This window comes from Conger conger, chromosome 3, assembly GCF_963514075.1.
Source record: "Conger conger chromosome 3, fConCon1.1, whole genome shotgun sequence".
Taxonomy (NCBI): Eukaryota; Metazoa; Chordata; class Actinopteri; order Anguilliformes; family Congridae; genus Conger; species Conger conger.
This window is the reverse complement of record NC_083762.1, coordinates 31,383,788-31,410,734: the sequence shown is the minus strand read 5'-3', so window position 1 is coordinate 31,410,734 and position 26,947 is coordinate 31,383,788. Positions and strand designations below refer to the sequence as shown.

The 26,947-nt window shown below is 42.0% G+C and overlaps 1 protein-coding gene across 2 annotated transcripts in view; it reads right to left on the bottom strand.

Moving 5' to 3' along the window:
* Positions 1-388: 388 nt before the first annotated feature.
* Positions 389-26,947, bottom strand: part of LOC133124225 (FERM and PDZ domain-containing protein 4-like) — a 60,391-nt gene continuing 33,832 nt past the window's right edge. The window contains exons 3-17 of one of the 2 annotated variants that reach the window (XM_061235223.1): positions 25,851-26,011; positions 23,829-23,931; positions 21,733-21,778; positions 18,531-18,635; positions 15,171-15,278; positions 13,792-13,923; positions 12,775-12,894; positions 12,047-12,183; positions 11,555-11,681; positions 10,852-10,941; positions 9,104-9,286; positions 8,016-8,154; positions 6,510-7,562; positions 4,967-6,157; positions 389-2,366 (exon numbers count right to left, since the gene is read on the bottom strand). In XM_061235223.1, coding sequence (XP_061091207.1) covers positions 1,096-2,366; positions 4,967-6,157; positions 6,510-7,562; positions 8,016-8,154; positions 9,104-9,286; positions 10,852-10,941; positions 11,555-11,681; positions 12,047-12,183; positions 12,775-12,894; positions 13,792-13,923; positions 15,171-15,278; positions 18,531-18,635; positions 21,733-21,778; positions 23,829-23,931; positions 25,851-26,011 — 4,966 coding nt within the window. In that variant the 3' untranslated portion in view covers positions 389-1,095. Of the gene's footprint in view, positions 2,372-4,966; positions 6,158-6,509; positions 7,563-8,015; positions 8,155-9,103; positions 9,287-10,851; positions 10,942-11,554; positions 11,682-12,046; positions 12,184-12,774; positions 12,895-13,791; positions 13,924-15,170; positions 15,279-18,530; positions 18,636-21,732; positions 21,779-23,828; positions 23,932-25,850; positions 26,012-26,947 lie in introns of both variants that reach the window. The other variant, XM_061235224.1, reaches the window with a different exon arrangement.

Here is a 26,947-nt window from a genome sequence, read left to right as displayed (position 1 = left end):
CATTGTGGGAAACAGGGTAAATGGCAAATCCTTAGAGGTGCAAATTATTCTGCCATCCATAGGTCTGGTTCCCAGCATGGCAACAGTGCCCTGTCCAGGAGGGAGTCTGCAGGCTTTAATTGGTGCTCACACAATGTTACCTGCCAATGGCATAGGGTGTAACCCTGGCAGGAATTTCCCCATATGTGCCTCTTTTCTCTAAAGAACAAAAGCTCATTAAGTTTCCATTTGTCAATTAATTCATTTCTTGTTTCAATTAGCTGTGACATAGCATACAAAAACAGTACAGAATGCTTTAGAATAATCTTCACACTGTACACTCACTTCTAAAAGACAGCTTAACTCTCCTAGTATAAAATGGTGAACAAAAAGACAAAATTAACTTCAGTTTGCAATTATTTAAATAGTTTAATGAGTTTAAGTCATTCTGAAAGAAACAATGACATTTGTGAACATGTGCAAGTAATCATAAAATAATGTAGACTTGTAACACTGTGGTCAGTGAAATGTATGTGAAAAAGTTGGCATCAACTAGACATTAGAATCAATTACTTAATGGATTAATTAATCTAGGGTTTTTGAAGATGAAAATATGTTTAAAAAAAAGAAATATATTTTTTCATTATTGTTGCTATTGTAAAATCTAAGTCTTGTATGCATTTCTTTGTATATATATCATTTATCTCATCTGAATTTGTTTAAAAATCAATATTTTAACTTCTTGTATAATTAAAATATACAATACATACAATTATTGTATGAAGAAATTTGTGACAGCATCTGCTCAGTCCAAGTTCTGTCTTTTGTGTGTTGCATTAGGTAAAAGCATTATAATGAGGCAACATATGTGAATACACAAGGAAGGATTATATGTATATTCTGCTTCATATCTGGACTTATCTTGCTTTCTAAAGAAGGGTGAATACTTAATTCTTTTTACATATCTATAGTATTGTATAGAATATTTTTTTGTTTACATATAAAACAAAATATACATGGGGCAAGAATTATTACAGCAGTTCACATTGTGGGGATAAGGTGAACCCCCGTTTCTGAGTATGGCTTTGCGAAAGTTCAAGAGAAGAGCACAGCTTATTAAATAGTTTTCTGTTTAGTGTTGAGGAGCGTCTTGAGCGAACGTGTCAACGTGTTTACGATGGCGGATATAGCGGTGGATTGGTGCGCCAGAGCTGCGTAGCCGGGGTCACCAGGGTCGGTGGCTGAGGCCATCTCGACTGCCTCCAGCAGGCAGATGTAGTTGGTAATGACCTGCTCCACCTTGGTGGCCACCTGCCTCTGCTGCTCCTCAGACCTCATGGAGCCCATCAGGCGCATGCAGGCTTCGGACAGGCGGCACAGCACCCTGAAGCTGCCGGCCGCGTCCGGGAGCGTCTCCTCGGCTCTGCAGTGGGCCTGGGCCAACCTCCTGCAGGCGCTGCCCAGCTCTTTGGACTCCGTCGAGAGCAGTCGCTCATGGCAGCCCTCGCTGTCTCGGCGTGGCTCGGACGGGGATTCTGCACTCTCCCCGACTCTGGAGCGCACCAGGGCCATAAGCTCACCGGCATCCTGCCGCAAGCTGGAGAGCCCGCCGGGAAAGGCACACGCCCTGTCCTTCAGGGCACCCACGATGGCCAGTGTGGAGGAGAAGCTCTCGCTCGGGTCTGAGGGCGAGGAAACGGAGATGGCTCTCTCCTCTGTGACTCCTCGGGGTTCGCCGGGGGACAAACTTGGTGCCCCCTCCACGGACGGCGGCTGTGGGAGAGACCCCTTGTCCTGGTCTTTGGCGCTCCTGCTTCTATGGAAGCAGTGGCTGAAGGGCCCGTGGAATCTCCAGGTGCTGGTATCTCGTTTTGGTAAAACCCTGAGCTGCCTGGCATCCTTTGGCACTGGGGGCACGATGGAGGCTCTGCTGCGGTCCTGTTGGGCCGCTGGGATGGAGGAGAAGGAGCTCTGGGAGCGGCTCTTGAGCAGCCTCTTTCCGTCGGGCCTCTTCTGCGGCCTTGAATTGGGTGAGCGCGGGGACATCAAACACGAACCACCTATGACCGCCCTGGTCTTCTCTAACAGAGTGTCGAAGCTTCTGGAACCCAGGGACCTGCTGCTGGAACTCCGTCTCAGTACTCTGCCTCTTTGGGTGGGGAGCCTCAGGCTGCTGGTGTCGTGGCCTTGGTGGGGAAGGCTTGGGGGTGATGGTGTGACGCGGTTCTGCTTGGGGGGGTCGGAGGCCTCCCGCTTTGGCACGTCTGAGGGATGTGCGCTAACGTCGGATGGTGGTGGTGATGGTGGCGGTGTGGCGTAGGCATCGAGCTGCTGGGAAAAGGCCAAAGGTGTGTCTCCTCTGGGTGCTGAGCTGAGCTCTGTGCAAGCTACACTAGGGGTAGTAGAGAAAGAGAGAGAACCGTTAAGCACCTTGCTGAAAACACACTTTGCTGCATGGTCCTGTTCGGGGTGGGGGGTGGGGGTCAGACCCTTTCATACCTTGTTCTATCGACACTAATGCAGGAACATTTCCCAATCGACAGACAGGCCTAATTCACATTCCAGACAATAGAGGACCTTCACCTTCAGTGTGTAGACACAATGCAGCCTGTAAGTATTTGGACAATGGTACAATTTCTGGTCTTTTGAAATGAAAAGGGGGCAGGAAAATAATTGGACAGTTGGCTTCTCAGCTGTTTCTTATTTGTCAGGTGTATCCAATTACGTCAATCGTTCAGTATCTGGTCTTCAGTCTAGGCTTTTGATTGCCTTTGCTTGTTATTGCCGTCTGTTAAAATAAGTACCAGTGTTTTGCCAATCAAGTCAAGGAAGCCATTTTGAGGTAGAGCCATAAACAGGCAGAGACATAGGCCACACAATATGCCAAATAATAATACAAAAATATACTGTTTGGAACATCATTAAGGAGAAATTGAGCACTGGTGAGATCAGAATTTCCAAAGAGGCTGGTAGGCTAAGGAAGACCTCTACAGTTGATGACCAAATAATTCTCACCATAATGAAGAAAAACCCCCAAAAACCAGTCCAACAGACCAGAGACACTATTCAGAAGACAGGTATGGATGTGTCTAGAGCTGTGCTATATGACCTCAGATCAATATCATGAAAACTTGAAACATTTACTGTAGCTCAATAATGATACATACACTATTTTTGTCCATCGCAGCTTCCTGACAATAAATTAATGCTTGCATGCACCTCATCTTATCTCCACGTATTACAAGCAATTTTAGGAAATAATTAAACAAAACACAATCTTTTAATTAACATTTTAAAATATTTAATATATATATAGAGTTAAGTTACTTAACATAATATTTTAACATATTTACAATTAAGATTGAAATGAAGATTATTTACCATTAAAATATTGGACAATGCACATTTAATACAAATATAGGACTTTTGACTATTTATGATTTAATATAAAGTGCTTAATATAAGCTTAGTATAAAATGCAAAAAATTCTTGCATCTTATACAGTACATAAATCTTAAATATGAAATCAAATATTATGGAATGTAAGCTGTCTATCAAAAACTACATATGCTTGTCCACTGACTGGTGATTACTAATGTTAGCCGCACATATCACATTTTCTCTCATCTTAGCTAACCTTACTATTAGGGATGGGCTTTTTCAGTATTTTCATGGTTCGGTTAACTGCCAAAATGTAATTGATAACCAATTAAAAATCTTTTTTAGAACCCGTAATAGGCTATACAAGCACGCCCCAATAGGCTGGACCACAGCTAAAACAGTAAAAGTCAGTATAAGCACATTAATTACATATGTTGACTGTGGAATGATTGTTGGTGCCAGAAACTGCTGGGATTTTTCAAATACAATAGTCTCTAGAGTTTGCAGAGAATGGTGTGAAAAACTGCAGTGAGCAGAAGATCTGCGGGCAAAAACACCTTAACAAGGTGAGAGAGGTCAGTGGAGAAGGGCCAGACTGGTCAAAGCTGACAGGAAGCTGATAGTCACGCAAAAATAACCACACATTACAACAGTGCTATGCAGCAGAGCATCTCTGAACACACATCAAACCTCTTAAGTGGATGGGTTACAATAGCAGAAGACAAATAAGTATAAAAAATAAGTCTAATAAATATCAAATAAAGTGCTCACTGAGTGTATATATTAAGTGGGCTTTTGTTCTCCAATGTTAAGTGTTCACATTGAAAAACAATGATTTCCCACTGTAACATCTATAACAAATGTATTGGTAATAAATATGTCAGGCACGTTGTTTGAATAAATTCATACATGCATGTCATCCATCTACGGAAATAACGGTAGTTGTATTTAGAGCCATGTTGGTTTTATGTACAAGAAAATATAGAAACCCGCTTCCTCAGTTGCCACATTTGTTTGTAGGATATGACCAATTTTTTTGGGTTGGGTTTTGATAGTATCTGGGTGTGAGCATGATGAAGTCACCCAGATATGCGAAAAGTCAACAAAGATTTCCAGGGCATGGAGTGGAGGACAGTGGTAGTGGAGTGAAGGAGTATGCATTTTCTGAATAATGGGACGCAACTGATGTCATCAAAATCACACTGTGATGACAGATCTAATCACAGTCATTCCTACACGGATCAACAGACATGGATGTAAATGAGTGCAAAGCCAAAAGAAAAGAAAATGTACCGTTGTCCAAATACTTATGGATTACACTGTACATGGATTTCAGAACATGCAACTCTTTCCTTTCCAATTTAATGGGCAAGGTGGAAGAGCAGTATAGTATTAGATGTCTACCTAGTCAAGGCTGATGCTGTGATATGGGGTCTTAATCTTACTGTTCAGTTAAGAACATTCTAAGCACATATTTGTGAACTTACACCTTAAAGGGTTAAGGAGTTTATCAACCTGTACACCTCCCCCTCCTCCAAGGAGGTATTTTTAACACAAGCATGCTTCACACAGAGATCAGTGAAAATATTCCTCTTCGTAGCTGTACCTGTGGTTTCTTTAATCTTGGGCATCCGGTGACAGCCTTCTCTCACAGTGCCAAAAGCAGGGTCGGAGCCATTGGTGTTGGAGTGCACGCTTGGCAGCATTTTCCGGTGGAAGGCGAGGTCGGCGCTGGGGTGCAGATCCCTGGCCGGGGGCCCGCGGCTGGGGGTGCCGGGGCCCTTGTCCTCGGGCAGCAGCGGGCGCTTGCCGGGCGTGTCGGGGCCACAGAGAGGCGAGTCCAAGGGGGTGGCGCAGCTGCTGCTTCCCGTACTGCAGCCGGCATCCAGGGAAGAACACTGGGAGCTCGGGAGGGAGTGGTGGCCCTCCGCCTGCATGCAGGCGGTGTGCTTCACCAGGTGGTACTCACACAGCCGCCCCACTGTCTGCGGCCTGGCCTGCTGCTGCTCGTCGCCAGGCAACCCGCCCTGCTCGGGGAAAGCTGACGGTTCTTGGGCGTTGGGACCCGGGCGTTCGTCCTCGCCCACCCCAGCGGCGCTACGGTTGCCCGATTCCAGCGCGCCGTCCCGGGCCTCCGTCCTTCCCAGACCCCCTGCGGCAGAGCTCTCAGGCAGCGGCTGCCACCGCTGGCTCTTCTCCCGAAACGAGGTGCGCTCCTGGTCGAAGTGGTTGAGGCGGTGGGCGTCCCTGGCGCTGAAGGTGTTGTACTTGCCCGCCGCACGCTGCTCCTCGGCGGTGGTGTAAGCGGTCCTGCCCGTCTGTCGTTTGCTGGCAGCGGTAGTGGCGTTCACCTCGAACGGCCCCTTGGGGTCAGCCTCTCCCGCCCTCCCCCGCCGTCTGCCTTCACCCGAGCTCGTCAGCTTGCCCATCGGCATCTTGCTGAAGTAGTCTGTCACGGATTTTGTTTCCATGGTTTCGGGCTCCATCTCGATGTCTTCCGAGTGGAGCATCTGTTTGGAAGGCCCGGACGCGGGCGGCATCTCAGCGTCTTGGTGGCCCGGGATGTTGTGGGATGTCTTAGGGACGGGGTCTCCCACGCACAGGCTAACGGGAAACTCGGTTTTCTCCTCCTGGAGTGGCTGGTACCCCTCGGCGGTGGCGACCAGCAGACGAACGGAGCTGTCACAGAGCTTCTGGGCTGCGGTCAGCTCCGAGCTCTCTGTAATTTCTGAGGAATTAGTCTCGTTCCCAGAATCTGAAGATGACTCTGGGCTGAAAGCCCGAGACAGTGCTACACCTGTATGACACAGTGAGACAAAAAACTACTGAATTAAGCCTACACACATTACACATTAATCATACACACATTTGTTTTAAGAATTCAGATTTTCTTCATTAAAAATATTGAGGGGTCAGAAACTAAAATACTATATATCATAATAAAAAGTCCAAACAACATTCCCAAAGTCTCTTAAACCACCAAGAACTATTTTTAAAAAGTATAAAGCGAGTACATAATAACAGTAAAGTACCAGAAATTATTTGAGTTGGTGCAAGCATTTGATATTGTTGGCATTTTAATGGGAAACTACGGCAGATGGCATATTGTCAACAAGAAATGTTGATTGAGATAGAAAAAAAACAACAACCTGAATTTGCACTCGACTCTTGGTGAGTGTCTTCCTCTGATGCTGCCAGGGCCTCTAGGGCCTGTAAAGTGGAGACCACCGCGTTATCTAGGGCCTTCTCCGCGCCTTCATCCTGAGTGGGCACAGCGTCGATCAGAGACACGGGGATGTCCCCGCACGGACAAGGGCCCATGTCTTTGGGCCCCCGGGGGCCGTGGTGCTCTTCCTCGTCCGAGCTGTCCCTGAATCCGGGCGGCGGGGCGGCGATGGCCAGGTTGAGCGAGTGCAGGAGGACGTCGTTGTCCTCCTCGTCGTTGCCCTCAGGTGGCGGGAGGGAGGTCAGGTCAATGATGTCGTCGCTGGAGCCTGAGAGCTTGAGGAAGGTGGCTTTCCTCTTGGCGGCCTCCCTGTCCTCCTCCCCGGGGCCCGCCCCTCCCCCCACCACTGCCAGGTCCTCCTCGCAGCTCCCGTCATCCTCGTCCTCGGCATCGTCCGTGGTCTCGGCATAGCAGATGTCCCGCAGCAGAGGCTCCTCAATGCCCTCCGTCGTCCCGAAGATCTTGGCCTCCCCGATGTTGCTGTAGATCGCGTGGGGCGCGTACTGAAAGCCTTCCCCGTCCATGGACGGATCCATGGGCTTAAATTCCTCAGTGTTCTGGAGGAAAATGGCTCTCTGCTGTTCTAAGATCTCAGGACACTCATCCAACAGCCTGTGGTAGCCGAGATTATGGGGGTTTACGCTATCTAAGGGGGGGTCCCCAAATATGAAGGACACCTTGGCGCTCCTGGGAGAGTCCTGGGGTTTGTGTCTGGGTAAAGACAGAAATGGCTGGGGGTGCATACTGTGGCCCATCCTGTTCGAACATTCATCCATATACAAAGCATGCTGGGACTGCTCTGTAAAATAAATAGGCGTGACATTATTTTCGTTTCCCATGCAATCAGGGGACTCAGGGTCTTTGTGATAGGATTGTCTTATGCCCATTTGAAGGTTGGGGTCTTCGCAGCCACTAAAGGAGGTGCTGTAGGTCCACTCAATAGCTTGGTAGTTAAATTTGCTCTTGGGATCTTGGCCTGCAGCATAGAAATGACAAAATAAGCATGACCAACATATATGGGCGGCCTGTAGCATAGTGGTTAAGGTACATGACTGGGACCCACAAGGTCGGTCAAGGTGTAGCCACAATAACGTCCACATAGCTGTTGGGCCCTTGAGCAAGGCCCTTAACCCTGCATTGCTCCAGGGGAGGATTGTCTCCTACTTAGTCTAATCAACTGTAAGTCACTTTGGATAAAAGCATCATGACATGTAATGTAATGGTATAACATACTGTATGGTGTTCACTTCAGTTCACTTCAGAACAATGTAATTACGTAGTTGTACCAGTCAAGCAAACTGCACTATGTCATACAAGTACTAAAGATATCAGAGACAGTCAGACTACCTGGCATTGCAGCTAAATGGACAATCAATTATAAAGAGCATTACAGGGCATATATAGGCTGTGTTTGAGAAGGATAACCCACCCAGCTCCAGACTGCCTCCGCTGGTGCTGTTGGCCATGTTGAAGATGGAGCGCCGGGAGTCCACCAGCAGCCTATAGTAGCCAGCGGTCAAACATGCCAGATTCATGGCGTCACTGGACTCCATTATCAAGGTGATGGGCTGTAAAACAGCATTGATAAGATGAGCTTGCCATAGAAATGCACATAATAAAGATGAAGTAGCCAGGTCTGGCTCCCCCAGGCACTACGGCACGTCGAAGCTGTAAGGGCTCCTACTTACTGAGTGGTTTAAAAAATGTTTCCCATAACATAACATAACATAATGACAAGAACAGACCATTCAGCCCAAAAATGTTTGGGCCATTTTCTAGCCCCTACATGTATCTAATGCTTAATTTGATAGTAGATAGATAGTATCTAGTGCTGTATCAAGCCTGGCCCCAAATGTTCTGCCTCTACTACATGACCTGGTAAGATATTCCACACAGTGACTACTCTCTGTGTGAAAAAAAATATTTCCTAATGTCTGTGTGCAATTTACCTAATGCAAATTTCCATGTATGCCCCCTTGTTCTACGAACACAACACAGCCTGAAGAATCTCTTGTAGTTCACTTTCAATTAATCCCTTTTATGAATTTAAAAGCATCAATCAAATTGCCCATCAGTCTCCTTTTCCTAAGCTTGAAAAGATCAAGCATCTTAAGTTTTTTCCTCATAACTTTTATTTTGCCAGTTTTTGTACTGTGCTGCAAACAATGATCAGTTAAGTAAAAACCCAGATGCTTGTCCATTTTCTCATTGCCCTCAATCTCAGAACCCAAATGCTGAGAACTTGAGTTTTCCTTACTGACTGGAAACAGCACTGCTGCAATTGCATTACCACCTTCACCTACTGTGTTGATTAGTTACAGAATATTGGCTACATCCTGAGAGGCTGCCAGGTTTATAGTTTAACTGCACTGCTTTCACCAGGCTCGGAGCAAAGCGGGATAAACTAAGCACATTCTGCTGCCCTGGGACACGCTGTAGACTAGTTATTTGCAGCTGTTGGCCGGGGGAGTTTGGGTCTCATCCTGAGTCTTCCCATGAGAGCCTTCTGAGCCTGACCTTCACATCCAGGACATGCAGCTCCACGCGGACGTTCTTCTCGTCCTCGGTGTACATCTCGATGCGGTTGACGTGGCTGAAGTCGGCCAGCAGGGCCACCAGGTTGGTCTTGGTGTTGATGACGTGGCTAATGCCATACCTGGGGCCCAGGAGCAGGGTCACCTCTGTGCGCTTCTCTCCTTGCTGTGGGAGAGAGACATGAAACCATCCCTTCGATATGTTTCCATATTGAACTCATTTCCCATATACAGAGACCCCATCTACACTCACCGAGTACTTTATTAGGAACATTTTTACTTTATTACACCTACATATTCTTGCGTTTATCTAATCAGCCAATTGTGTGGCTGCAGTGCAATGCATACAATTATGTAGATACGGGTCAGGAGCTTCAGTTAATGTTCACATCAACCAGCAGAATGGAGAAAAAATGAGATCTAAGTGACTTTGACCACGGAAGTTCTGCAGACAGAAACGTCTTGTTAATGAGAGATGTCAGAGGAGTATGGCCAGACTGGTCAAAGCTGATAGGAAGGTGTCAGTAACGCGAACAACCACCCATTACAACAGTGATATGCAGAAGTATCTCTGAACACACAATGCATCATAACTTTAAGTGTATAGGCTACAGCAGTAGAAGTAAAAAAATGAGTTTAATAAATACCTAATAAAGTGCTCTGTGAGTGTATATCCGCAAAAGAAACCCTTCTTTATGTGCTCACTTACATAGCACATTTCACATATAGTATATAGAGACCCCATGTATCAATATAAGAATCCCTTTATGTGCTCCCTTACATAACTAATTTTTTCCATCTACCCATATGTCCACATTTCATTCCTTTGTCTTTTTTTGTGATGACGGATCGATCTGATAATATTTGATATCATACCAATGATAATAAGACATTACACTGACTTCAGTCTTACACATGTGAAATAACATGTCTAAGACTGTAAATTATCTTTAATGTACAATATATTGCAGGTTCTATTGAGAAATATGTTGAGTAATGCATAAACATATATTGCAACATTTACCAACTATTGGTACTTCAGTTTCAGTGGGATGTATAAGTCAACTAATGTTAATATTAAGCACAAGCTACACGAGACTTGTGTGATGCAGGAAAAGCTGTCAGCTGCACTGCCGTGGGTTATTTTCATACAGCCCCCCAGCCCAGAGTTTATTCTGCTTATTCACCATGGCTACGGTGTAATCCAACACTCAAATTCAATTCAACAAATATATATATTTTTAAATGTAGCTGTCAACTTGTTGCACTTTTTCAATTGTTGTCTGTTAATGCTCAATGGAAACAGAATGCTAAATGGGCATGTGTATTATTTTAGTGATAAGGCCACTCTTTAGCAGATGTGCAGTGAAGTGTGTCTCCATGCGTGGTTATAAGAAAATAATCTGAACCCTTTTGACCAATCAGAATCAAGTATTTAACTAATCCCTGTATTGTGAAAGTAATCAACTGTCACAAAACATGAACTGGCTGCTCAGGCAGAAAACAGATTTTAATTAGCTTACATAACCATAACTGTCAAAGATGTACCAAATGTGTGCTAAATGACTGCACCTGACTGTTAATTTGAAATGAAATGAATTATTCGTATAGCTAGTATCCAGTACATGAGGTGTAAGTCACCCATATATAAAGATATAGAGCAGCATAAACAATTCCACATTCTGCATCAATTCATTGCATTATGCTTGAGCAAGGATAATAGGTATTTACCAGTAAAGTTGATTTGAAGACTCTTCCCCCATATAATCTCAAATCACTGAGATACTTCAAGTAGTGAACCTTTGCTTGTAGAGCAGTTAACTGGAAGAGAAATTGCACAAAAGTTGGGCTTTAAATAAAAACATGTTAAAAATAAAAAACAAATATATATTAGGAAAAAGCATGTGACTACTGGAAGCGTATACAAACACTACATTGTGGTACATTAATAAACAAAGACTACACATTCGATTCCGCCCTGGGTGTGTCGAAGTGTCCCTGAGCAAGACACCTAACCACTAAATGCTCCTGGCAAACTGGTTGGTGCCTTGCATGGCAGCCATTCAGCGTTGGTGTGTGAGTGTGTGCATGAATGGGTGAATGAGAAGCATCGATTGTACAGCGCTTTGGATAAAGGCGCTACATAAATGCCAACCATTTACAAAAAGAATAAACGTACATATTGTGCACACCTGCAGTATCCACCAGGGGGCAGCCTTGTCAAATATACCCACACAGAATATGAGGCAGAATATAAAAGCATTCATTTTATCACTGGGGTGGAGCATGAGAAACAAAACTAGACAAAATGAGGAATGGAGTAAAAAACCATCCCTTCTAGTGGTCAGACATCTTAGATTTTAGGTGCACAAAACAATGCTGCATTGAGAGATAGGCAGAGAGAGATTAAGATATATAACATGTAGATGTCCACCTTTTTCCCTGGTGGCACTAGATTCTGGTTTGTTTTGAGAATGTGGTTCAAGGCTTTCTTGATGTTCTTCTCCTTCATACTGGACAGCACAGCCGGGGGGAGGAAAACTGCCAAGCCCCATTCTTTCCTGTGGAGGCATCCACCAAAACAGCTGCATTGTGTACTGGGTGACCATTTTAAGCAAGTACGTGTTAGCATTAGCATTGACTCCTATAGAGTATTCTTCATTACCAGAATCATAAATCTCCTAAAAAAAACCTAGATTGACGTATTTTTAAGGATTAGATCAATTAACTCAATGGCTATATTGAATAAAGCCTGTTATCTTTATGGTGAACCAAAAGGATGCTTTGAGGGATAGAACTCATCCTTTTTAAAAGCACCAATCAAATTCAAACACTGATGATTAATAGCCATCGCTGAATACAAGATAGTGTTATACTTCTTTCCATTTTCCAATGTGAACGGCACTGATGGATGGTCTGGACTCACTCAATGTACTTGAGCGAGACCTTCTGAGTCTGTTTGGTGCTGACTGTCAGGATGTACATCTGTAGGGCGGCCAGACGCAGTGCCATATCGTACTTCAGCTCCGACCCAAAACGCTCCAGCACCACGTCATTACAGCTCTACAGAGAGAGAGAGAGAGAGAGAGAGAGAGAGAGAGAGAGAGAGAGAGAGAGAGAGAGAGAGAGAGAGAGAAGAGAGAGAGATAAAGAAAGAGAGAGAAAGAGAGAGAGAGTGAGAGAGAGAGAGAGAGAGAGAGAGAGAGAGAGAGAGAGAAGAGAGAGAGATAAAGAAAGAGAGAGAAAGAGAGAGAGAGAGAGAGAGAGAGAGAGAGTGAGAGTCAGAGAGAGAGAGAGAGAAAGAGAGAGAGACTAAGTACCTCCAGGCTACCTCCCACACAAGTAACGCGACAGAGCACCTATATCGACTCTACGTTGCTTTTCTTGGTTTTCTATCTGGGTATGTACTCAGTAGTTGATTTCAACACTGATCATTTTACTGAGTAACTACTGTACTTTTATGTGCACACTGAATTCACAATTGAGGGGCAGTCATCCAATTTTGTGGAAAGAGGTCAAAGAGTTAATTCCACTGGTGACAAAGCAATGTCAAAACAAGACATGAACAGATTACTGGCCTAGATATTATTAGGCAAAGTATTAATCTCTAAAGAGATCAATGCAATGTGTACACAGTGCATAAAATATTCATACCTGAACATAGAGGTATTCAAAAGCCACTGCATCTCTCCTGAGCAGATCGACTGGGTCCTTTGGAACAAAGGTGATTCTAAAAAAGCACTTCATTTTGTGCAATCCTGGCCTTTGGGTCACCTGGTGCGGAGGCAAGGAGACAAGCTTTACTTGACCTTAAAAACCCAGGCGAAGAAAGCAGTTTTATGATAAATTGGACAATGCTGATTTTCATTTGGTTTACAAAATATTGGTCAGTAACTTGATATGATACTGGTGTGTGGCACTTAAATACCTTGCATAAAATTCTCAATGCATTTGAACATTATCTTACAAAGAACCACAGACAGATTACTTTCTCCCTGAATATTGAAGGGCATTTAATCTATGACATTTCACCCAGCCCCATACTAATGGCTTATTTAAATGACCACTGAAAAAATGCATAATGTGTGAGATGTATTCAAAACATGCACATAGTATGATGTGTTTTCTCTGTGTTGAGTAATGACATTCAGAAATTGAGACAACAGGCAAAGACTGGGAATTAAATGGGAAAACAATATATTGCTTAATTCCCATTTCAAAATGCTTGCGCTTTTTTGTGTTAGAGAGCCCTGGCTGTTTTGGCATCCAGGGATATGGCTTAAATTGCTATAAATTGGCTGGAATGTATTCACATTCAAATGAATGTGTTCAATTCAAACCACTCAGTGACGGATAAATCCAAACTCCTGGACAGAAAACAATCTGCTTCAAAAGTAAGAGCCTGGAGCCCTGCACGCCAGCAATCTTATAGCATGCTGCTCCATTGTGTCCATGAACCATTTAATGTGCAAATAACAAAACTTTCAAAAGGGATATTTATTCTTAATGTACCATTTTGAGTACTTTCAGTTCATGGACATCCCCCCCCCCCCCAGTGGATGTTCCCTTTTAAGCTACTTTCAGGGACTTTATGGCTTATACTGTATGCCTGTGTACTGTCATTCTGTACTGCTAACAGTCTATTATTTATAGGTCTTCTTATGGGCTCACCTGAGTTAGCATTTCCTGCTCGTGGAGGAGCAGCAGCTTGCTGGCACAGCCTTCTGCACGCTGCTCCAGTATCAGAGAAAAGTGCTCAATGCTCTTGATTGACAGCTTCTCTTGCAGAGTCAGGATAACATCCTTTGACATAGAAATGCCAGGTTTATACTTTGTGCACGTAAGAGGCATTGCATGACTACACAACTAGCAATGGCACTTGTGCTTGGATTTTTATTTGCTAGGATGCATGACTCATTACATTTAAAGTCACAGTGCCCTTCATAATGTTTGGGGCAAAGACCCATCATTTATTTCTCTGTGCTCCACAATTTGAGATTTGTTATAAAAAAATAATAATGTGGTTAAAGTAGACATTTAGTAAAGGACATTTTTATACATTTTAGTTTCACCATGTAGAAATTACAGCAGTGTTTATACATAGTCCCCCCATTTCAGGGCACTATAATGTTTGGGACACAGCAATGTTATCTATATATTTAGTATTTTGTTCTTGTCCTTGTATATCTGTGATCTATCAACACCATCAGAGTCTGGATATCTTATTTTCAGGTTGTCCTACAAGTGATACTATAACTCTCTGCATTTGAATGGAACTGGGGTCGGGACTAGATTCAGCTGTAAATTACACTGCTACAGTATGGAACACATTTGTTGGCTAAACAGCTTTAAGTCACAGAGGGTCCAAGGTATCAAATGAGATGTGGAGATATGGAGTAGATACAAAAATAATTGTTTCTCCTAAATCTTCTTCCTGAGGTCACCGGGAAAATTTGTCAGGAGAAAAAATTATTTTCAGCAGTAGGGTGCCGCTTTGCAGTGACAGCCATTTGGCTAGGAGGGTTAGTGATACTGAATCCATGAGAAAACTGTTTTGTAGTGCGGACACTACTTCATCTAGCTGTAGTCCTAACATAAATAAAATGATTGAAAGCCACAGGGACAAACCATGGAGTAGCTGGACGGTCCCAGTCGAGTAAGTAAACACCCCATATTAATGGAGGAACTAAAACAATAGCAACTAAGATTGGAGGGACATCAATTCTTAACGGACCGTTCAGCACATGTGAATGGGTTTTGGTTGCTGGGGCAAGTTCTACAAGACACTGGGGCCAGTAGTGAATGCTGTACCCCATAAAATAAGTTGTCAGAAAGCATCCTTCCATCCGCCCTATTGGGGTGAAGACCATCCAAATGAAAAAAGGTGACCCCCTTCCCAGAATAGATTAAAATGAACAATGATGGGAGTACTGTCAACAGTGCATCAACATTTTTCACTCTTGTTTCATTGACTTTCCTTGTCTCTCATAATCATCAACATTGCTGCCCTTTACTTGTCTTTACAAGCACTGTCTGAAGACTGAACTTACCTTGATGGAAGTACTGCTGTCAAAACGGAAGGACTTTGTCTGTCCATTTTCTAGGTAGACTTTCAGAACGTTTGGCATGAAAAGTAGAGAGTTATCCTTCACAGTGTCCTGGGAGGGAATTAATACTTTAGATGACTCAACAAAAGGGTTCCATTACAATGTAACTGTTTTTGATAAAATCCAAGCTGTTTACCAGATGACACTTTCACCCAAAAACACACACCGTGGACTGAAAATACATAGAAATATTGACATAATGGCAGCAATGATCAATGAAGGGCACTACCAGATTGGCCTACATATGAAAGATTCAAGGAGGAGAAAAGTGAAATAATGCCAATGTCCCAGCACTTCACTGGGTAACTCACATTGATACAGCTAAAGATTTAGCTGAAATCAAGAATATGAAATGCAATCTACAGTAGGTATTTCCAATGCATGTTTATCGATCACTGTTCAAGCGTATGCTTTGCCAGCATCTAAGGAGCCTTTAGTTATTATTTTATTGTAATTACACATATGCTAATAATTAGTGCTTGTAAATTTTATTTAATTTCAGAAAGGTTTACATCATTTATTAAAGATATTATCAAATGGTAAGTGTTTTACTGAAAACATAAATGTAATGTTTCAAATACAGTTTGTATTTCTTCTCATTTGTAAATCATTGGAAACTTAAAAAATATATATTTGAAAACAACATTCTAGCTATTCTCAGTATTATCAAAGCTAAGCCTGTACCTTTAAATAGTTAATAATCAGTTGTTCACTTCTAATGTGCTTGACTGCTCAAACACTTCATTCTGTATGAAAACTTACATTTGGTTCACTGAACGTGGTTTTCACATTGCATTACAGATACATTAATCAGATAAGGTGGAAAGGTGTGGTATAAATAACATTCCCTAAGATGGCACATCAATTAGATGTTATTTTTTCTTTCCTGTTTAACATGCAAATGTGTGGGCACACATTTATAGGACACACAGCATGCTATCCTTCTCCACAGAATACATATTTACAGTGCCATGACAAAGCATTCGCCCCTTTCTGATTTCCTCTGTATTGCATATTTGAGTGGTTTTAGATAACAAAATATATTAAACAAGTAAACATAAGTAAACACAAAACACATTTTCAAATTAATATTTAATGTATTTAACCCATTAATTATCACCCCTTTTCTTAACACAAGCCTGAAAATGACATGCCCAAAATCTTGAACCCTTTTGACTATAGGGATAATCCTGGTCTCTTACAGAAACTCGAACAGTGGAAATGGAAGATATTATGTATTTGATTAGAGATGCTTGTGGCTGTGACGAATCATCTTTCAAAATTTATGACAATATCACCAGAAATCAGCATTCTGTATCGCTTCTTCTAATCTACATCAATGAGCCAAAGCATTATGACCACTCATAGAAAAAGCAAATAACGTTGATTATCTTGATTAATGGCGCATGTCAAGGTCTGGGATATATTAGAAGGTCAGCAAACAGTTGGCTCTTGTAGTCGACAAGTTGGATGCAGGAGAAATTAGCAGGTGTAAAGACCAGGTGAATTAGCAGGTGACTTTGACAAGGCCAAATCGTTATGGCCAGACGTCTGGCTTGTAGGGTGCTCCCGGTCAGCAGTGGTGCGTACCTACTGAGAGAGGAGGGACAAACCACCAACAGGGTGTTGGGCGCCCAAGGCTCATTAATGCACAAGGGCAACGAAAGCTATCCCGTCTGGTCCGAACCAACAGAAGGGCTATTGTGGTCACACAACATTTTAATGATGGTGACCGGGGCAATGTGTCACACACACAATGCATCGCACCCTGCGTGCTGCATAGCCCATGCTAACCCCTGTCGACCATTGAAAGAACGTGAGCATCAGAAATTGACCTTGGACCACTGGAAGAATGTCATCTGATCCGATGAGTCCTGTTTTCTTTTAAATCATGTGGACGGCCAGGTATGTGTTCACCATTTAGCGGTGGAAGAGATTGCACCAAGATGCACTGTAGGAAGAAGACAAGCCGGTGGAGGGAGTGAGATGCTCTGAGCAATGTTCTGCTGAGAATCTCTGGGTCCGGGCATTCATATGACACGTGACACCTCCATAAACATTGTTGCTGACCAGGTACACCCCTTCATGGCAACGGTGTTCCCAGATCGCAGCGGCCTCTTTCAGCAGGATAATGCACCCTACTTCAGTGCACAAATTGTTTGGGAATGGTTTGTGGAACAAACGGATGAAGAGTTCAAGGTGTTACCCTGGCCTCCAAATCCAATCAAATCTCAATCCGATCAAGCATCTATGGGATGTGCTGGAACAACACCTGCTGGCTGCTTGGAGTCACAGGGCACCTTCAGAGGTCTTGAGTCCATGCCTGTGGGCCAGAGCCATTTTGGTGGGACGCGGAAGACCAACAGAATATTAGGCAGGTGGTCATAATGTTTTGGCTCATGTCTGGTATGTCTCGGCAGGGTTCCAAAAAGGCCATTTGACTCCAAAAGAACACATGGTAAATAAATGATACTATGAGTATTAAAAGGTGTAAAATAGGATATATTGCATATTACATTATCCTGTACCAAAATTCCCCTGAAAAAAATGTTCTCACTCCAAATACATTTTTTTTGGAAAATATCAACCATTTTGGGCATAAAGTCTCAAGGACTGTTTTTGCCGATCTGTAGCAGTCTCAGCGTACATCCTGAAAAGCTTTTGTTTGTTTACACAGGTAAAATAACCTGTGTTGCTTCATATGTCAATAAATTATACACTGTTGGAAATGTAATTTCATTAGCTACAATGCTGCTCAGTCATTACTATATTCCTAGCCAGTTGCTGAGCAGAAGTTACTGTTGTTGCTTGTATAAGGAGAGGGAGCTGATGTGATTTCTTTACAGATACTGGTCAGAGACAATGAGGTCCCATGCTTGTTTTGCCACCCCACATTTGACAAAATTAGCTTTGTTACTAAAGCAAAGGTTTTGTAAAATAGTTTATACAGATAGAACCATGAGTTTTAACGCTTTCAAACAGTATATCCTGTGACCATATTGAATATGGGCCGGTGCGACTTCTGGGTAATGACATCACTGTGGAGGAATTTTAGCTGACTCTTCTTTGCAGAACAGATTTAATTCAAACAAAATGTTTTCCAGCATTAACTGCTCATATCAGGTCCCAAACATGTTTACACAGGTTCCTTTTGCCCAATATTACATTTTGAATATCTGAAACCATTCACTATGACCAATTTGCAATAAAAGAGGAAATGAGGAAGGGACAAATACTTTTTCATGGCACTGTATCACAATTCCATCCAAGTTACTATGAGGCACAGCATGATTGACTACTTACCGGAACCTGACCGTTTATAATGACCTCTTCAGCGAAGCGCACCTTGACTGGGTTTGACTTTAACTTGGCCTTTTTTGCAGCGCTGATGAAGGCAGATTTAGGAGACTGAAAAGAAGACAGAGAGAGAACCACATTTGCAGATGGTCTGACCTGTCAGGAAAGCCAAGAGCATTTCCTCTGTTCTCTTCAGTGACACAAACCCCCTCATCTACATCCCTCCTCACAGGCCTTAGGGGTAGATGTGTCATGGCTCAGTATAGCATAAAAATGTATGAGCTTTAAGCAATGACATGTGACAGGAAGTAGCAGCCTACTGTGGCCACAGAACATTGTGTGATCGACATTGAGGGCCCCTTACTGCAAGTCTGTTCCACTTCGCTGCAACTCCCATGATATTTAACATTTATTTAACATTTATGTGGCATGTGGAAAGAACACTACCACTCTGCTCTCCCACCCCTTACACATGCTATGATATAATAACCATCTGTACAGAGCTCCTGCTGCTTTATCCTTTCATAATGGCCAATTCAGCTATTCTGTTAAGACACTTCTATGACATGACATTACATTACAGTTATTTTAGCTGACATTTTTATCCAAAGTGACTTGCAGTTGATTCGACTAAGCAGGGGGCAATCCCCCCTGGAGCAATGTGGGGCTAAAAGCCTTGCTTAAGGGCCCAACAGCTGTGCAGATCTTAGCGTGGCTACACCAGGGCTTGAACCATAAACTTTCCAGGTCCCAGTCAACCCAAAGTAGCGCGCTCACATCTTTTGACGAAAGCTGGGAATGTGAATATGGTGGGCACCCTTGATAAATATGCACAAATGCTGTAAACTAAAAAATAATAGTTATTGACATACATGATCAATAATGATTCAATGGAATCAAACAAAGTCTTACTTTTTTCCAATAAATTATTCAATAAATAATTTCTCCAAAAAACAGGTTCTACAATTATTGGCACCCCTGGCTTAATACTTTGTGCAAACACCCCTGGTGAAGATGACAGCCATATACTTTGTGATATAGTTAGAGAACAGATATGAAGGGATTTTCGTCCTGCTGGACAATCTACCTATGACCAAGCCTCATAATTCCAATGACATTTGACAAACTGAAGATGCTTGGTTTTGTTTATTGTGCTCAGTAAAGGCTGTCTTCATGCCACCCTTCCAAAGTTTCATATGGAGGTGCTATTTTAGGACCCCAAGACACAACATTGCAATTTCTGCAATTACTGAACTGTGATCCTTGGGTTACTTATGGCCTGCCTCACTATCTTCCTCACCGTCTGAGGGGATAATATGCACTTGCGTCCTCTTCCTGGCTAGTATGCAAGCATTCCATATGTTTTCTGCCCTCTATTATTGCCCTTACAGTGCTAAGTGGTATGTTTAATCATTTATGTATTTTTGTGTACCCATTACCTGACTTGTCTTCAGTTCTTTGGAGTTTGACAAAGGGCTTTTTCATGCTTGTCACCTCACTTTTATACTCTAGTGAAACAGGAAGTGATTGAAAGACACAATATATATTTCCTTTAGGCTTACTTAATTAACTAAATTAAGTAAAATTGTATTGGCAATTTAAATTTGTTTGATTATATGTACAATAATTGTTACCAATAATTTTGGCACCTGTGGTTTTCCGAATAAAATGAGATTGCTAAATAAAAAAAGCATTGAAACATCAGAGTAAATGCATTGAAATAAAAGTATATAGTTTTCCAATATGTTTAAACATAAAATATAGATCATTATCCCTGTTGTTTATTATTTGCAGCCGTTTGTCTCTATTTTTATTGAGGGTGACAATAATTCTGCAGCCAACTGTAACTGTGCTCTGTAATATCACATTTTATAGAAATCTAAATAAGAAATATAATCATAATAACAGGAGTGGTAATTCAGTAAATCAGAGTTGTTATCTGGATATCCATTTGCCCACAGTTTGATACCTTCTGCTGTAAGGATGAATCTACAAGTCCAAAATATAGCATACAGGATTTTGTGTGTGGGTGTTGCTTCCAAGCAACATTAGGTTCAGGTTTATTATTACAACACATTACGCACAATATCCTCTTTTATTAATGTGATTAGAATTCTATATGCGCATGTGGAGGAGTACACTCCCACGGCTCCTGTTATCGACTATCAGACTGGGTCAGCACTGCTTTGTCTGATAAATGGGAACAATTAGAGAGTGTATTAAAGAGGCCCAAGCTCTTTCTCCAGTTTCTTGTGGCATCAAGCAGATCTTATATTTTCCAAACTGTTTTTATTTCTCTGAATTACCTCAGGAGCAGAGCAAATCAGACACTCCTCACTCTCCTGATGAGGAAAGTATATTAACATTAATGTATCATTTCAGGAATTGGGGTACAAAGCAGCACAAACCAAACAACAAGAGCAGGCCAATATCCCATATGGTAATCCATATCATGACATAGACAACGGTCCCTTACATACATTATAGTGTTATGTAGAACCTAATGATGGAGCCTACCTTGGACTGAGTAATACATATAAACATGACAGATGTTTCACTGAGCCAAATTCAATAAACCACTTCAGCATTTAATCTTCATCATAAGACATTTATACCCTCATTAAATTAATTTCATGCTGATTAATGTCAGTTACAGTTGTCTGTCTTGACCTATCCTCCTCCGCCAGTGGTGGTCAGCATTTGAAATGCAATACATTCATTTGAAAAATGCATTTATATGCATTTCATATTGGCTGTCATAATACTTCTCTATCGGTTTATACCTTGTGCCATGTGTAAAGGAGCCTAAGCCTCCAGTGTACATTTTAGTGTATGTTTGCCCATTCCTTGTGCTCTGCAGTATTCCCAGCTTGGAGCTGTGGTACTAAGCCAGTGCCATGTTAGAGCAATTCATTCTTTCCATGAAGGTGGCAGTGCACTTGGTGGCATTGGACACCATTTGGATCAACATGCTTTCTGAGAAAAAAGGCTGTTTCAATGAAACAGCCCAGAAATCATCAGGGAGTATGGTTGGCAATGGAGACAAGTGTACACTACGGCACGACACTTAAAACACAGATTAAAACACACATAATGTGGTCGGCAATTTCTGCAATCAATCAGATATTGATACTGTGCTGCCTTGGATTCTTTCTGCAAGATCAAAGAAGCTGGTTTGAATAAATTCCTCAACGGTAGGAGCACTTACTGGGTAAGGTTGAATAACTGTCAACACAATTGATTCCTTGCAGCTTCTAAGAGGAGAAATAACAAACACATTTTATTCAAGGTTAAATCTGACATATGAGCATCCACTACATACAGCAGAAGCATTATGCAGTTACAGCAGACATTACATATCTCACTTCTTTGTAAACTGACACTGGTCTTGATGGCCACAGATACAATAATGTAAAATCGAATCTTTATACAGGGTGTTCCCCAGTGTCCAAATTCGCAACCTGGCTTTCACAACCTCCCATAATTATAATTATTCCCCTGTTTAACTGGCAAAAAAAACTATTCTTTACCTTTCCATCTCAGCTAATGTGTAGTGAGTATTCAGGAACAAAATGGCTATCATGCATCACCCAATGCTACACATTGGTGATGGCTGAGGTGAGTTTCCCTCCTCATTACTCTTTGAGTTTCAAGAAAAAACATTATATACCATACATGTGAGGAATTATTGTTATTATTACTATTATTACTGTCATACAGACATTTTCATGCAAAGGAATTGTCATCCATTTGAAGAGCTACAAGCTAGCAGAAAGAAAATGTAGTCCCTGTTGGGGTACAGTCTTTCTTTCTTGAACAGTGTGACCATGGTATTCTAGTTCTGAGGCTTAGCTGGCTTCCTTTCAGCATTTGTGGCCATATGCCACTTGGCTCAGCGCTGTACAACGTGGGTAACTTGGGGACTATGCATGCTGTAAAATCACACTGTTACTGACAAACTTCCACACAATGACTTGGAAGATGTACCCTTATACATTTGCTGTTGAATTACAGTTAATTATTGCACTGTAACAAGAGCTGCTGTCATACAGTCATCACTTCAGATGTATATATACATATGCATATACAGATGCATGCACAAATGCACACACTATACCTTCACTCATACATACAGATCAAAAACAATGTGTACTCAGTGACCCACATTTGGGCATGCAATCAATAGAAATTCATGAGCACTCCGGTACTCGGACGGTACAAAACGCTCAGCTTTTACAAGATGAGCAGGGCTCCTGGTGTTCTCAAACCAGTTATATCAGTGTTTGTCTTGTTGATTATATAAATTCATACCTAAAATGTGATATTTCATGGACAAGCTAATCTCAAATAGCAAGAATGACACAAAGTCCAGGAAAATAAATCATATTACTGCTATGCCCCTTCTTCAGGTCTTGCTGCTTTTTAATATGTCTTAAAATGTCATCTGAACAGAAGTGAATAATTCATTGCACATTTCTGTTGACATTTATAAGGAATCAATGTTCATTTCATTTTATTCTAATGCTTTATTACATTTTATAGAAAGGTTAAAACAGGTTGTGTTGTGAAAAGTAAAAACTATGTTTTCTATACAATGAAACTTGTGAAAAAAAGCTTGGTATGGAAAGAAAAAACTTTTATTTATGTCCTATTGTAACCTATTGAATCAAAAGATTGCACAGAATTGCATGTTCAGAAATCCATCCTCATATCTATTTAATGTTTATTCAAATAGTTGTGCTGCTCTGATTTTGAAATATGTGATAATTTGTGGGTTTTAAGTGTCATCTCTGGGTGCTGTCTTGCTAGGTTATGATACCCATTGTGTGAAATTTGAAGTGTTTTGCATTTTTTGAGGGTAATCTGGAACATCGCATCAAATACAAATCACTGACATTCAAGGGCTTTGCTGGGGTTTGGTAAGAGGGCTTGTCAATGGAATAACGGCTGTATAAAATTAATGCCAAACAATTTAAGCTTGCGTACCGTATGTAAGTACCTATCTGTGTGTATGTGTGTGTGTGTGTGTGTGTGTGTGTACAGTACATGGAAGCTGCTTTGAGGCAACAGAATGCAGCAAATATTCTCCTCTCCATTTTAACTATCTATATATCGATGTCACAGGCCCGTAGATGGGAGTGAATCAGGTCTGTCTCATCACATCTCGCCTATCTGAAAAGACGGCTTTACCAGGACATGTTCCACAAATGTCCAGAGAGGTAAACACTGCCCAGTCCTGTCACTAACAGCTGAGCTGGTATACTATAACTGGAGCTCATCTTGACCATGACTCTACCACGTTACCTGACGAGGTCGATGACTCGCTCCCTGGCTGCTGTGCTGACAACCTCCTCGTTTATCATGACGATCTGGTCCCCCGGGATGAGCTTGGCCTCTGAAGGACCCCCTGAGGGACACACACAAACCAGAGTGTCAAATGCCCCTTCTCACTGGCATCAATAAAGCAAATAAGGTCAACTGTAACTCAAAAGCTTCAAAAACATAATGGCTGTACAGCTTACTATACCTCTTTGTTTTCACAGTACTAAAGAGTAGATTCGCTTCAAGCACCGCCTGCACAGTGATTTGAAAACCAAATAATATTTGCTTGTTTGCCATGACATATTTTTGCAGATTCGACTGATCTTTTGCTGGAATTATGAATAGTGAATATTTCCACTCCATACATACAGTAACACAATCACTAATCGATTCAGTTAATTTATGTAGAGTATTTTCTGTTTAGAAGCTGACTTTTTCTCGTCAAAAATAACTGATCCATCAGTAATATGTTCTATAACAGGACCATTGATTGTCCGTTGATCTCTGTCATTATGGTTCTGATTCTCACCATTCAACTCTGTACACTGTCCAAGAACCTCCAAGACAGGAAATATTTCACAATTTTTTTTTTAATATGCATGGATTTTCAGTCCCTGCTCTCAGGGAGTACTGTTTGCCTGTGATAATGCAGTTGTCACAGAAGCCATCTCTTTCTACAGAGCAGAGGCAAGCGAAGGAAACATGGCAGACATTTCAGTGACCCAAAACAACTAGATGGATAAATCAACTATTTCTCTTTCTGTTACTCAGAATTGTGTCCTTAAAAAAAGGAGAGCCACAGGGTCTGATGGTTTTTGTTTTCACCTTACAATCATATACCAATCAGAGCCAATGAAACAAGATGAGTTGAGTCAACTGTGTAATCAGCTGCTTTTAATTGAACAATTCAATTAAGTGCTGAGTAACAATGAAAACCAGCAGACCCCGCAGCTTTCCTGGGCCTTCCTCGCCCTGGTCTTAGTGGTTTTATAAATGTGGACTCCTTTAATGACGGAGGAACATATTCTAATTGGAGTCTTCAAAATATGAGCCTTCTGTGTTTATTGTAAATCCATGCCAATGCTGCCCACTAGAAAGGTTACAAAGGTTTCTGATATTCATTCCAACTCTCTAGGTCTGTAGTGTCTAAAAACTTGATGGACATGATGGTAAAACTTTACTTGAACCCCTAATATAACATTGTAATGCAAATGGCATAGCAGCTGTCACAAGATGGCATAACAAATTGCCATTTCCATTAAATTGTTATTTAAACCCCTTTGTTTGTTCAGTTCCCCACCAGATTGTTTTGTGTCTTGTCCATACCTTCCAGCGTTTTCTGATAGACTTCTGTTACGACCTGTTTCATCCCCGACTTCCGCGTTTAGATTTTCCCGTCCGTTTGCTTTTGACCCGCAGTGTATCAACCTGTTTTTGTATACTGACTTTTGTTTCTGGATTCTGTTTTTGTCTGCTTAGCCTGCTTGTTAACAACCCTTTGCCTGTGACCATGATTACATTTTTGGATTATCCCTGATATACCTGGAATTCTGAACCGTTGCCTGGACGTTCTGCCTGATCCCTGCTGTATCTATTTGCTGGCTATTGACTCCCGCCTGTCTGACCTGCATCTTGATAATAAAGACTTTTATTATAAACTCCATGCATTGGTCTCGCATCAGGATCGCTTGTTCTACGGACCTGATAAAAATGACATTTTATTAATGTCATTTATCAAAGCTTATCATTGAAATATTATTTTTATATTATTTTATTCTTTTTGCCCTCATTTATGTCACACCTGAAATCGGTAAACAATTGTAAATATTGTGTTTGTCTTCAAAATATAAAGAAAACTATAGATTTGTTGCTATTACACAGTATTCTCCAGTCCACACAACACCTCCATTCACTTCAGTGGTCCTTTGCCAGCATAGATGAAAAATGTAGCTTTGAAATATACACCACTTACCCTGGGGTTAGGACATAAAAGACCATGGTTACCTGGTGTGACAGAGCGAACCACCACTGGTTTCTCGCTTCCAGCTACAAAGCCAAACCCCAGAACAGGGTCCCGCCTCATCTCCACCTTGCGGGGAGCTGGGGGTATGAAGTGGCTCCCATCTAACCGGACCTCCTCAAGGGAGCTGCTCTTCGGTACGTGACTGTGGAAGAAACACACAGGAGACTTCAGTTCACTCAATGTCTCTGCCCTGAGTGATAAATGGAAAACCAATCAGGTGAAAAATTACACAGGCCACAGACACAAGCAAGCAAGAGCACAAGCGCACACAAACACACACACATGCTCAAATACTTTATTAGGTATTTATTTAACCATTAAGTCTTCTGCTGCTGTAGCCTCTACTTTGAGGTGTGATGCGTTCTGTGTTCAGAGATGCTCTTCTGCATACCAGTGTTGTAATGCCTGGTTATTTGCGTTACTGTCACCTTTCTGTCAGCTTTGACCAGTCTGGCCCTTTTTCCTCTGACATCTCTTGACAACACATTTATGCCAGTTCTTTTTTTGTTCTTCACACCATTCTTTGCAAACTCTAGAGACTTTTGTGCATGAAAATCCCAGGAGATCAGCAGTTTCTAAGATACGCAATCCACCCTGTCTGGCACCAACAATCATTCCACAGTCAAAGTCACGTAGATCACATTTCTTCCCCATTCTCAGACATTTGGTCTGAAACAGCTGAATCGCTTGACCATATCTGAATGTTTTTATGCATTTAGTTGCTGCCACATGATTGGCTGATAAAATATTTGCTTTAACAAGCTGGTGTACAGGTCTACGAAATTACATTACATTACATTATTGGCATTTGGCAGACGCTCTTATCCAGAGCGACATATAACAAAGTATAGTGATCACTGAGTGTATATGCACCTGGTGATCCTCCATATTATGCCTAGACCATTTACACCAGGGGTGCCCAACCCTGGTCCTGGAGATCTACTCTCCTGTAGGTTTTCAATCCTACCCTAACAAAGCATACCTCATTTAACAGCTCGAGATCTCCTTGCGAACCAGTAGAAACTGGTATGCCAAATTAGGGTTGAAATGAAAACTTACAGGATGGTAGATCTCCAGG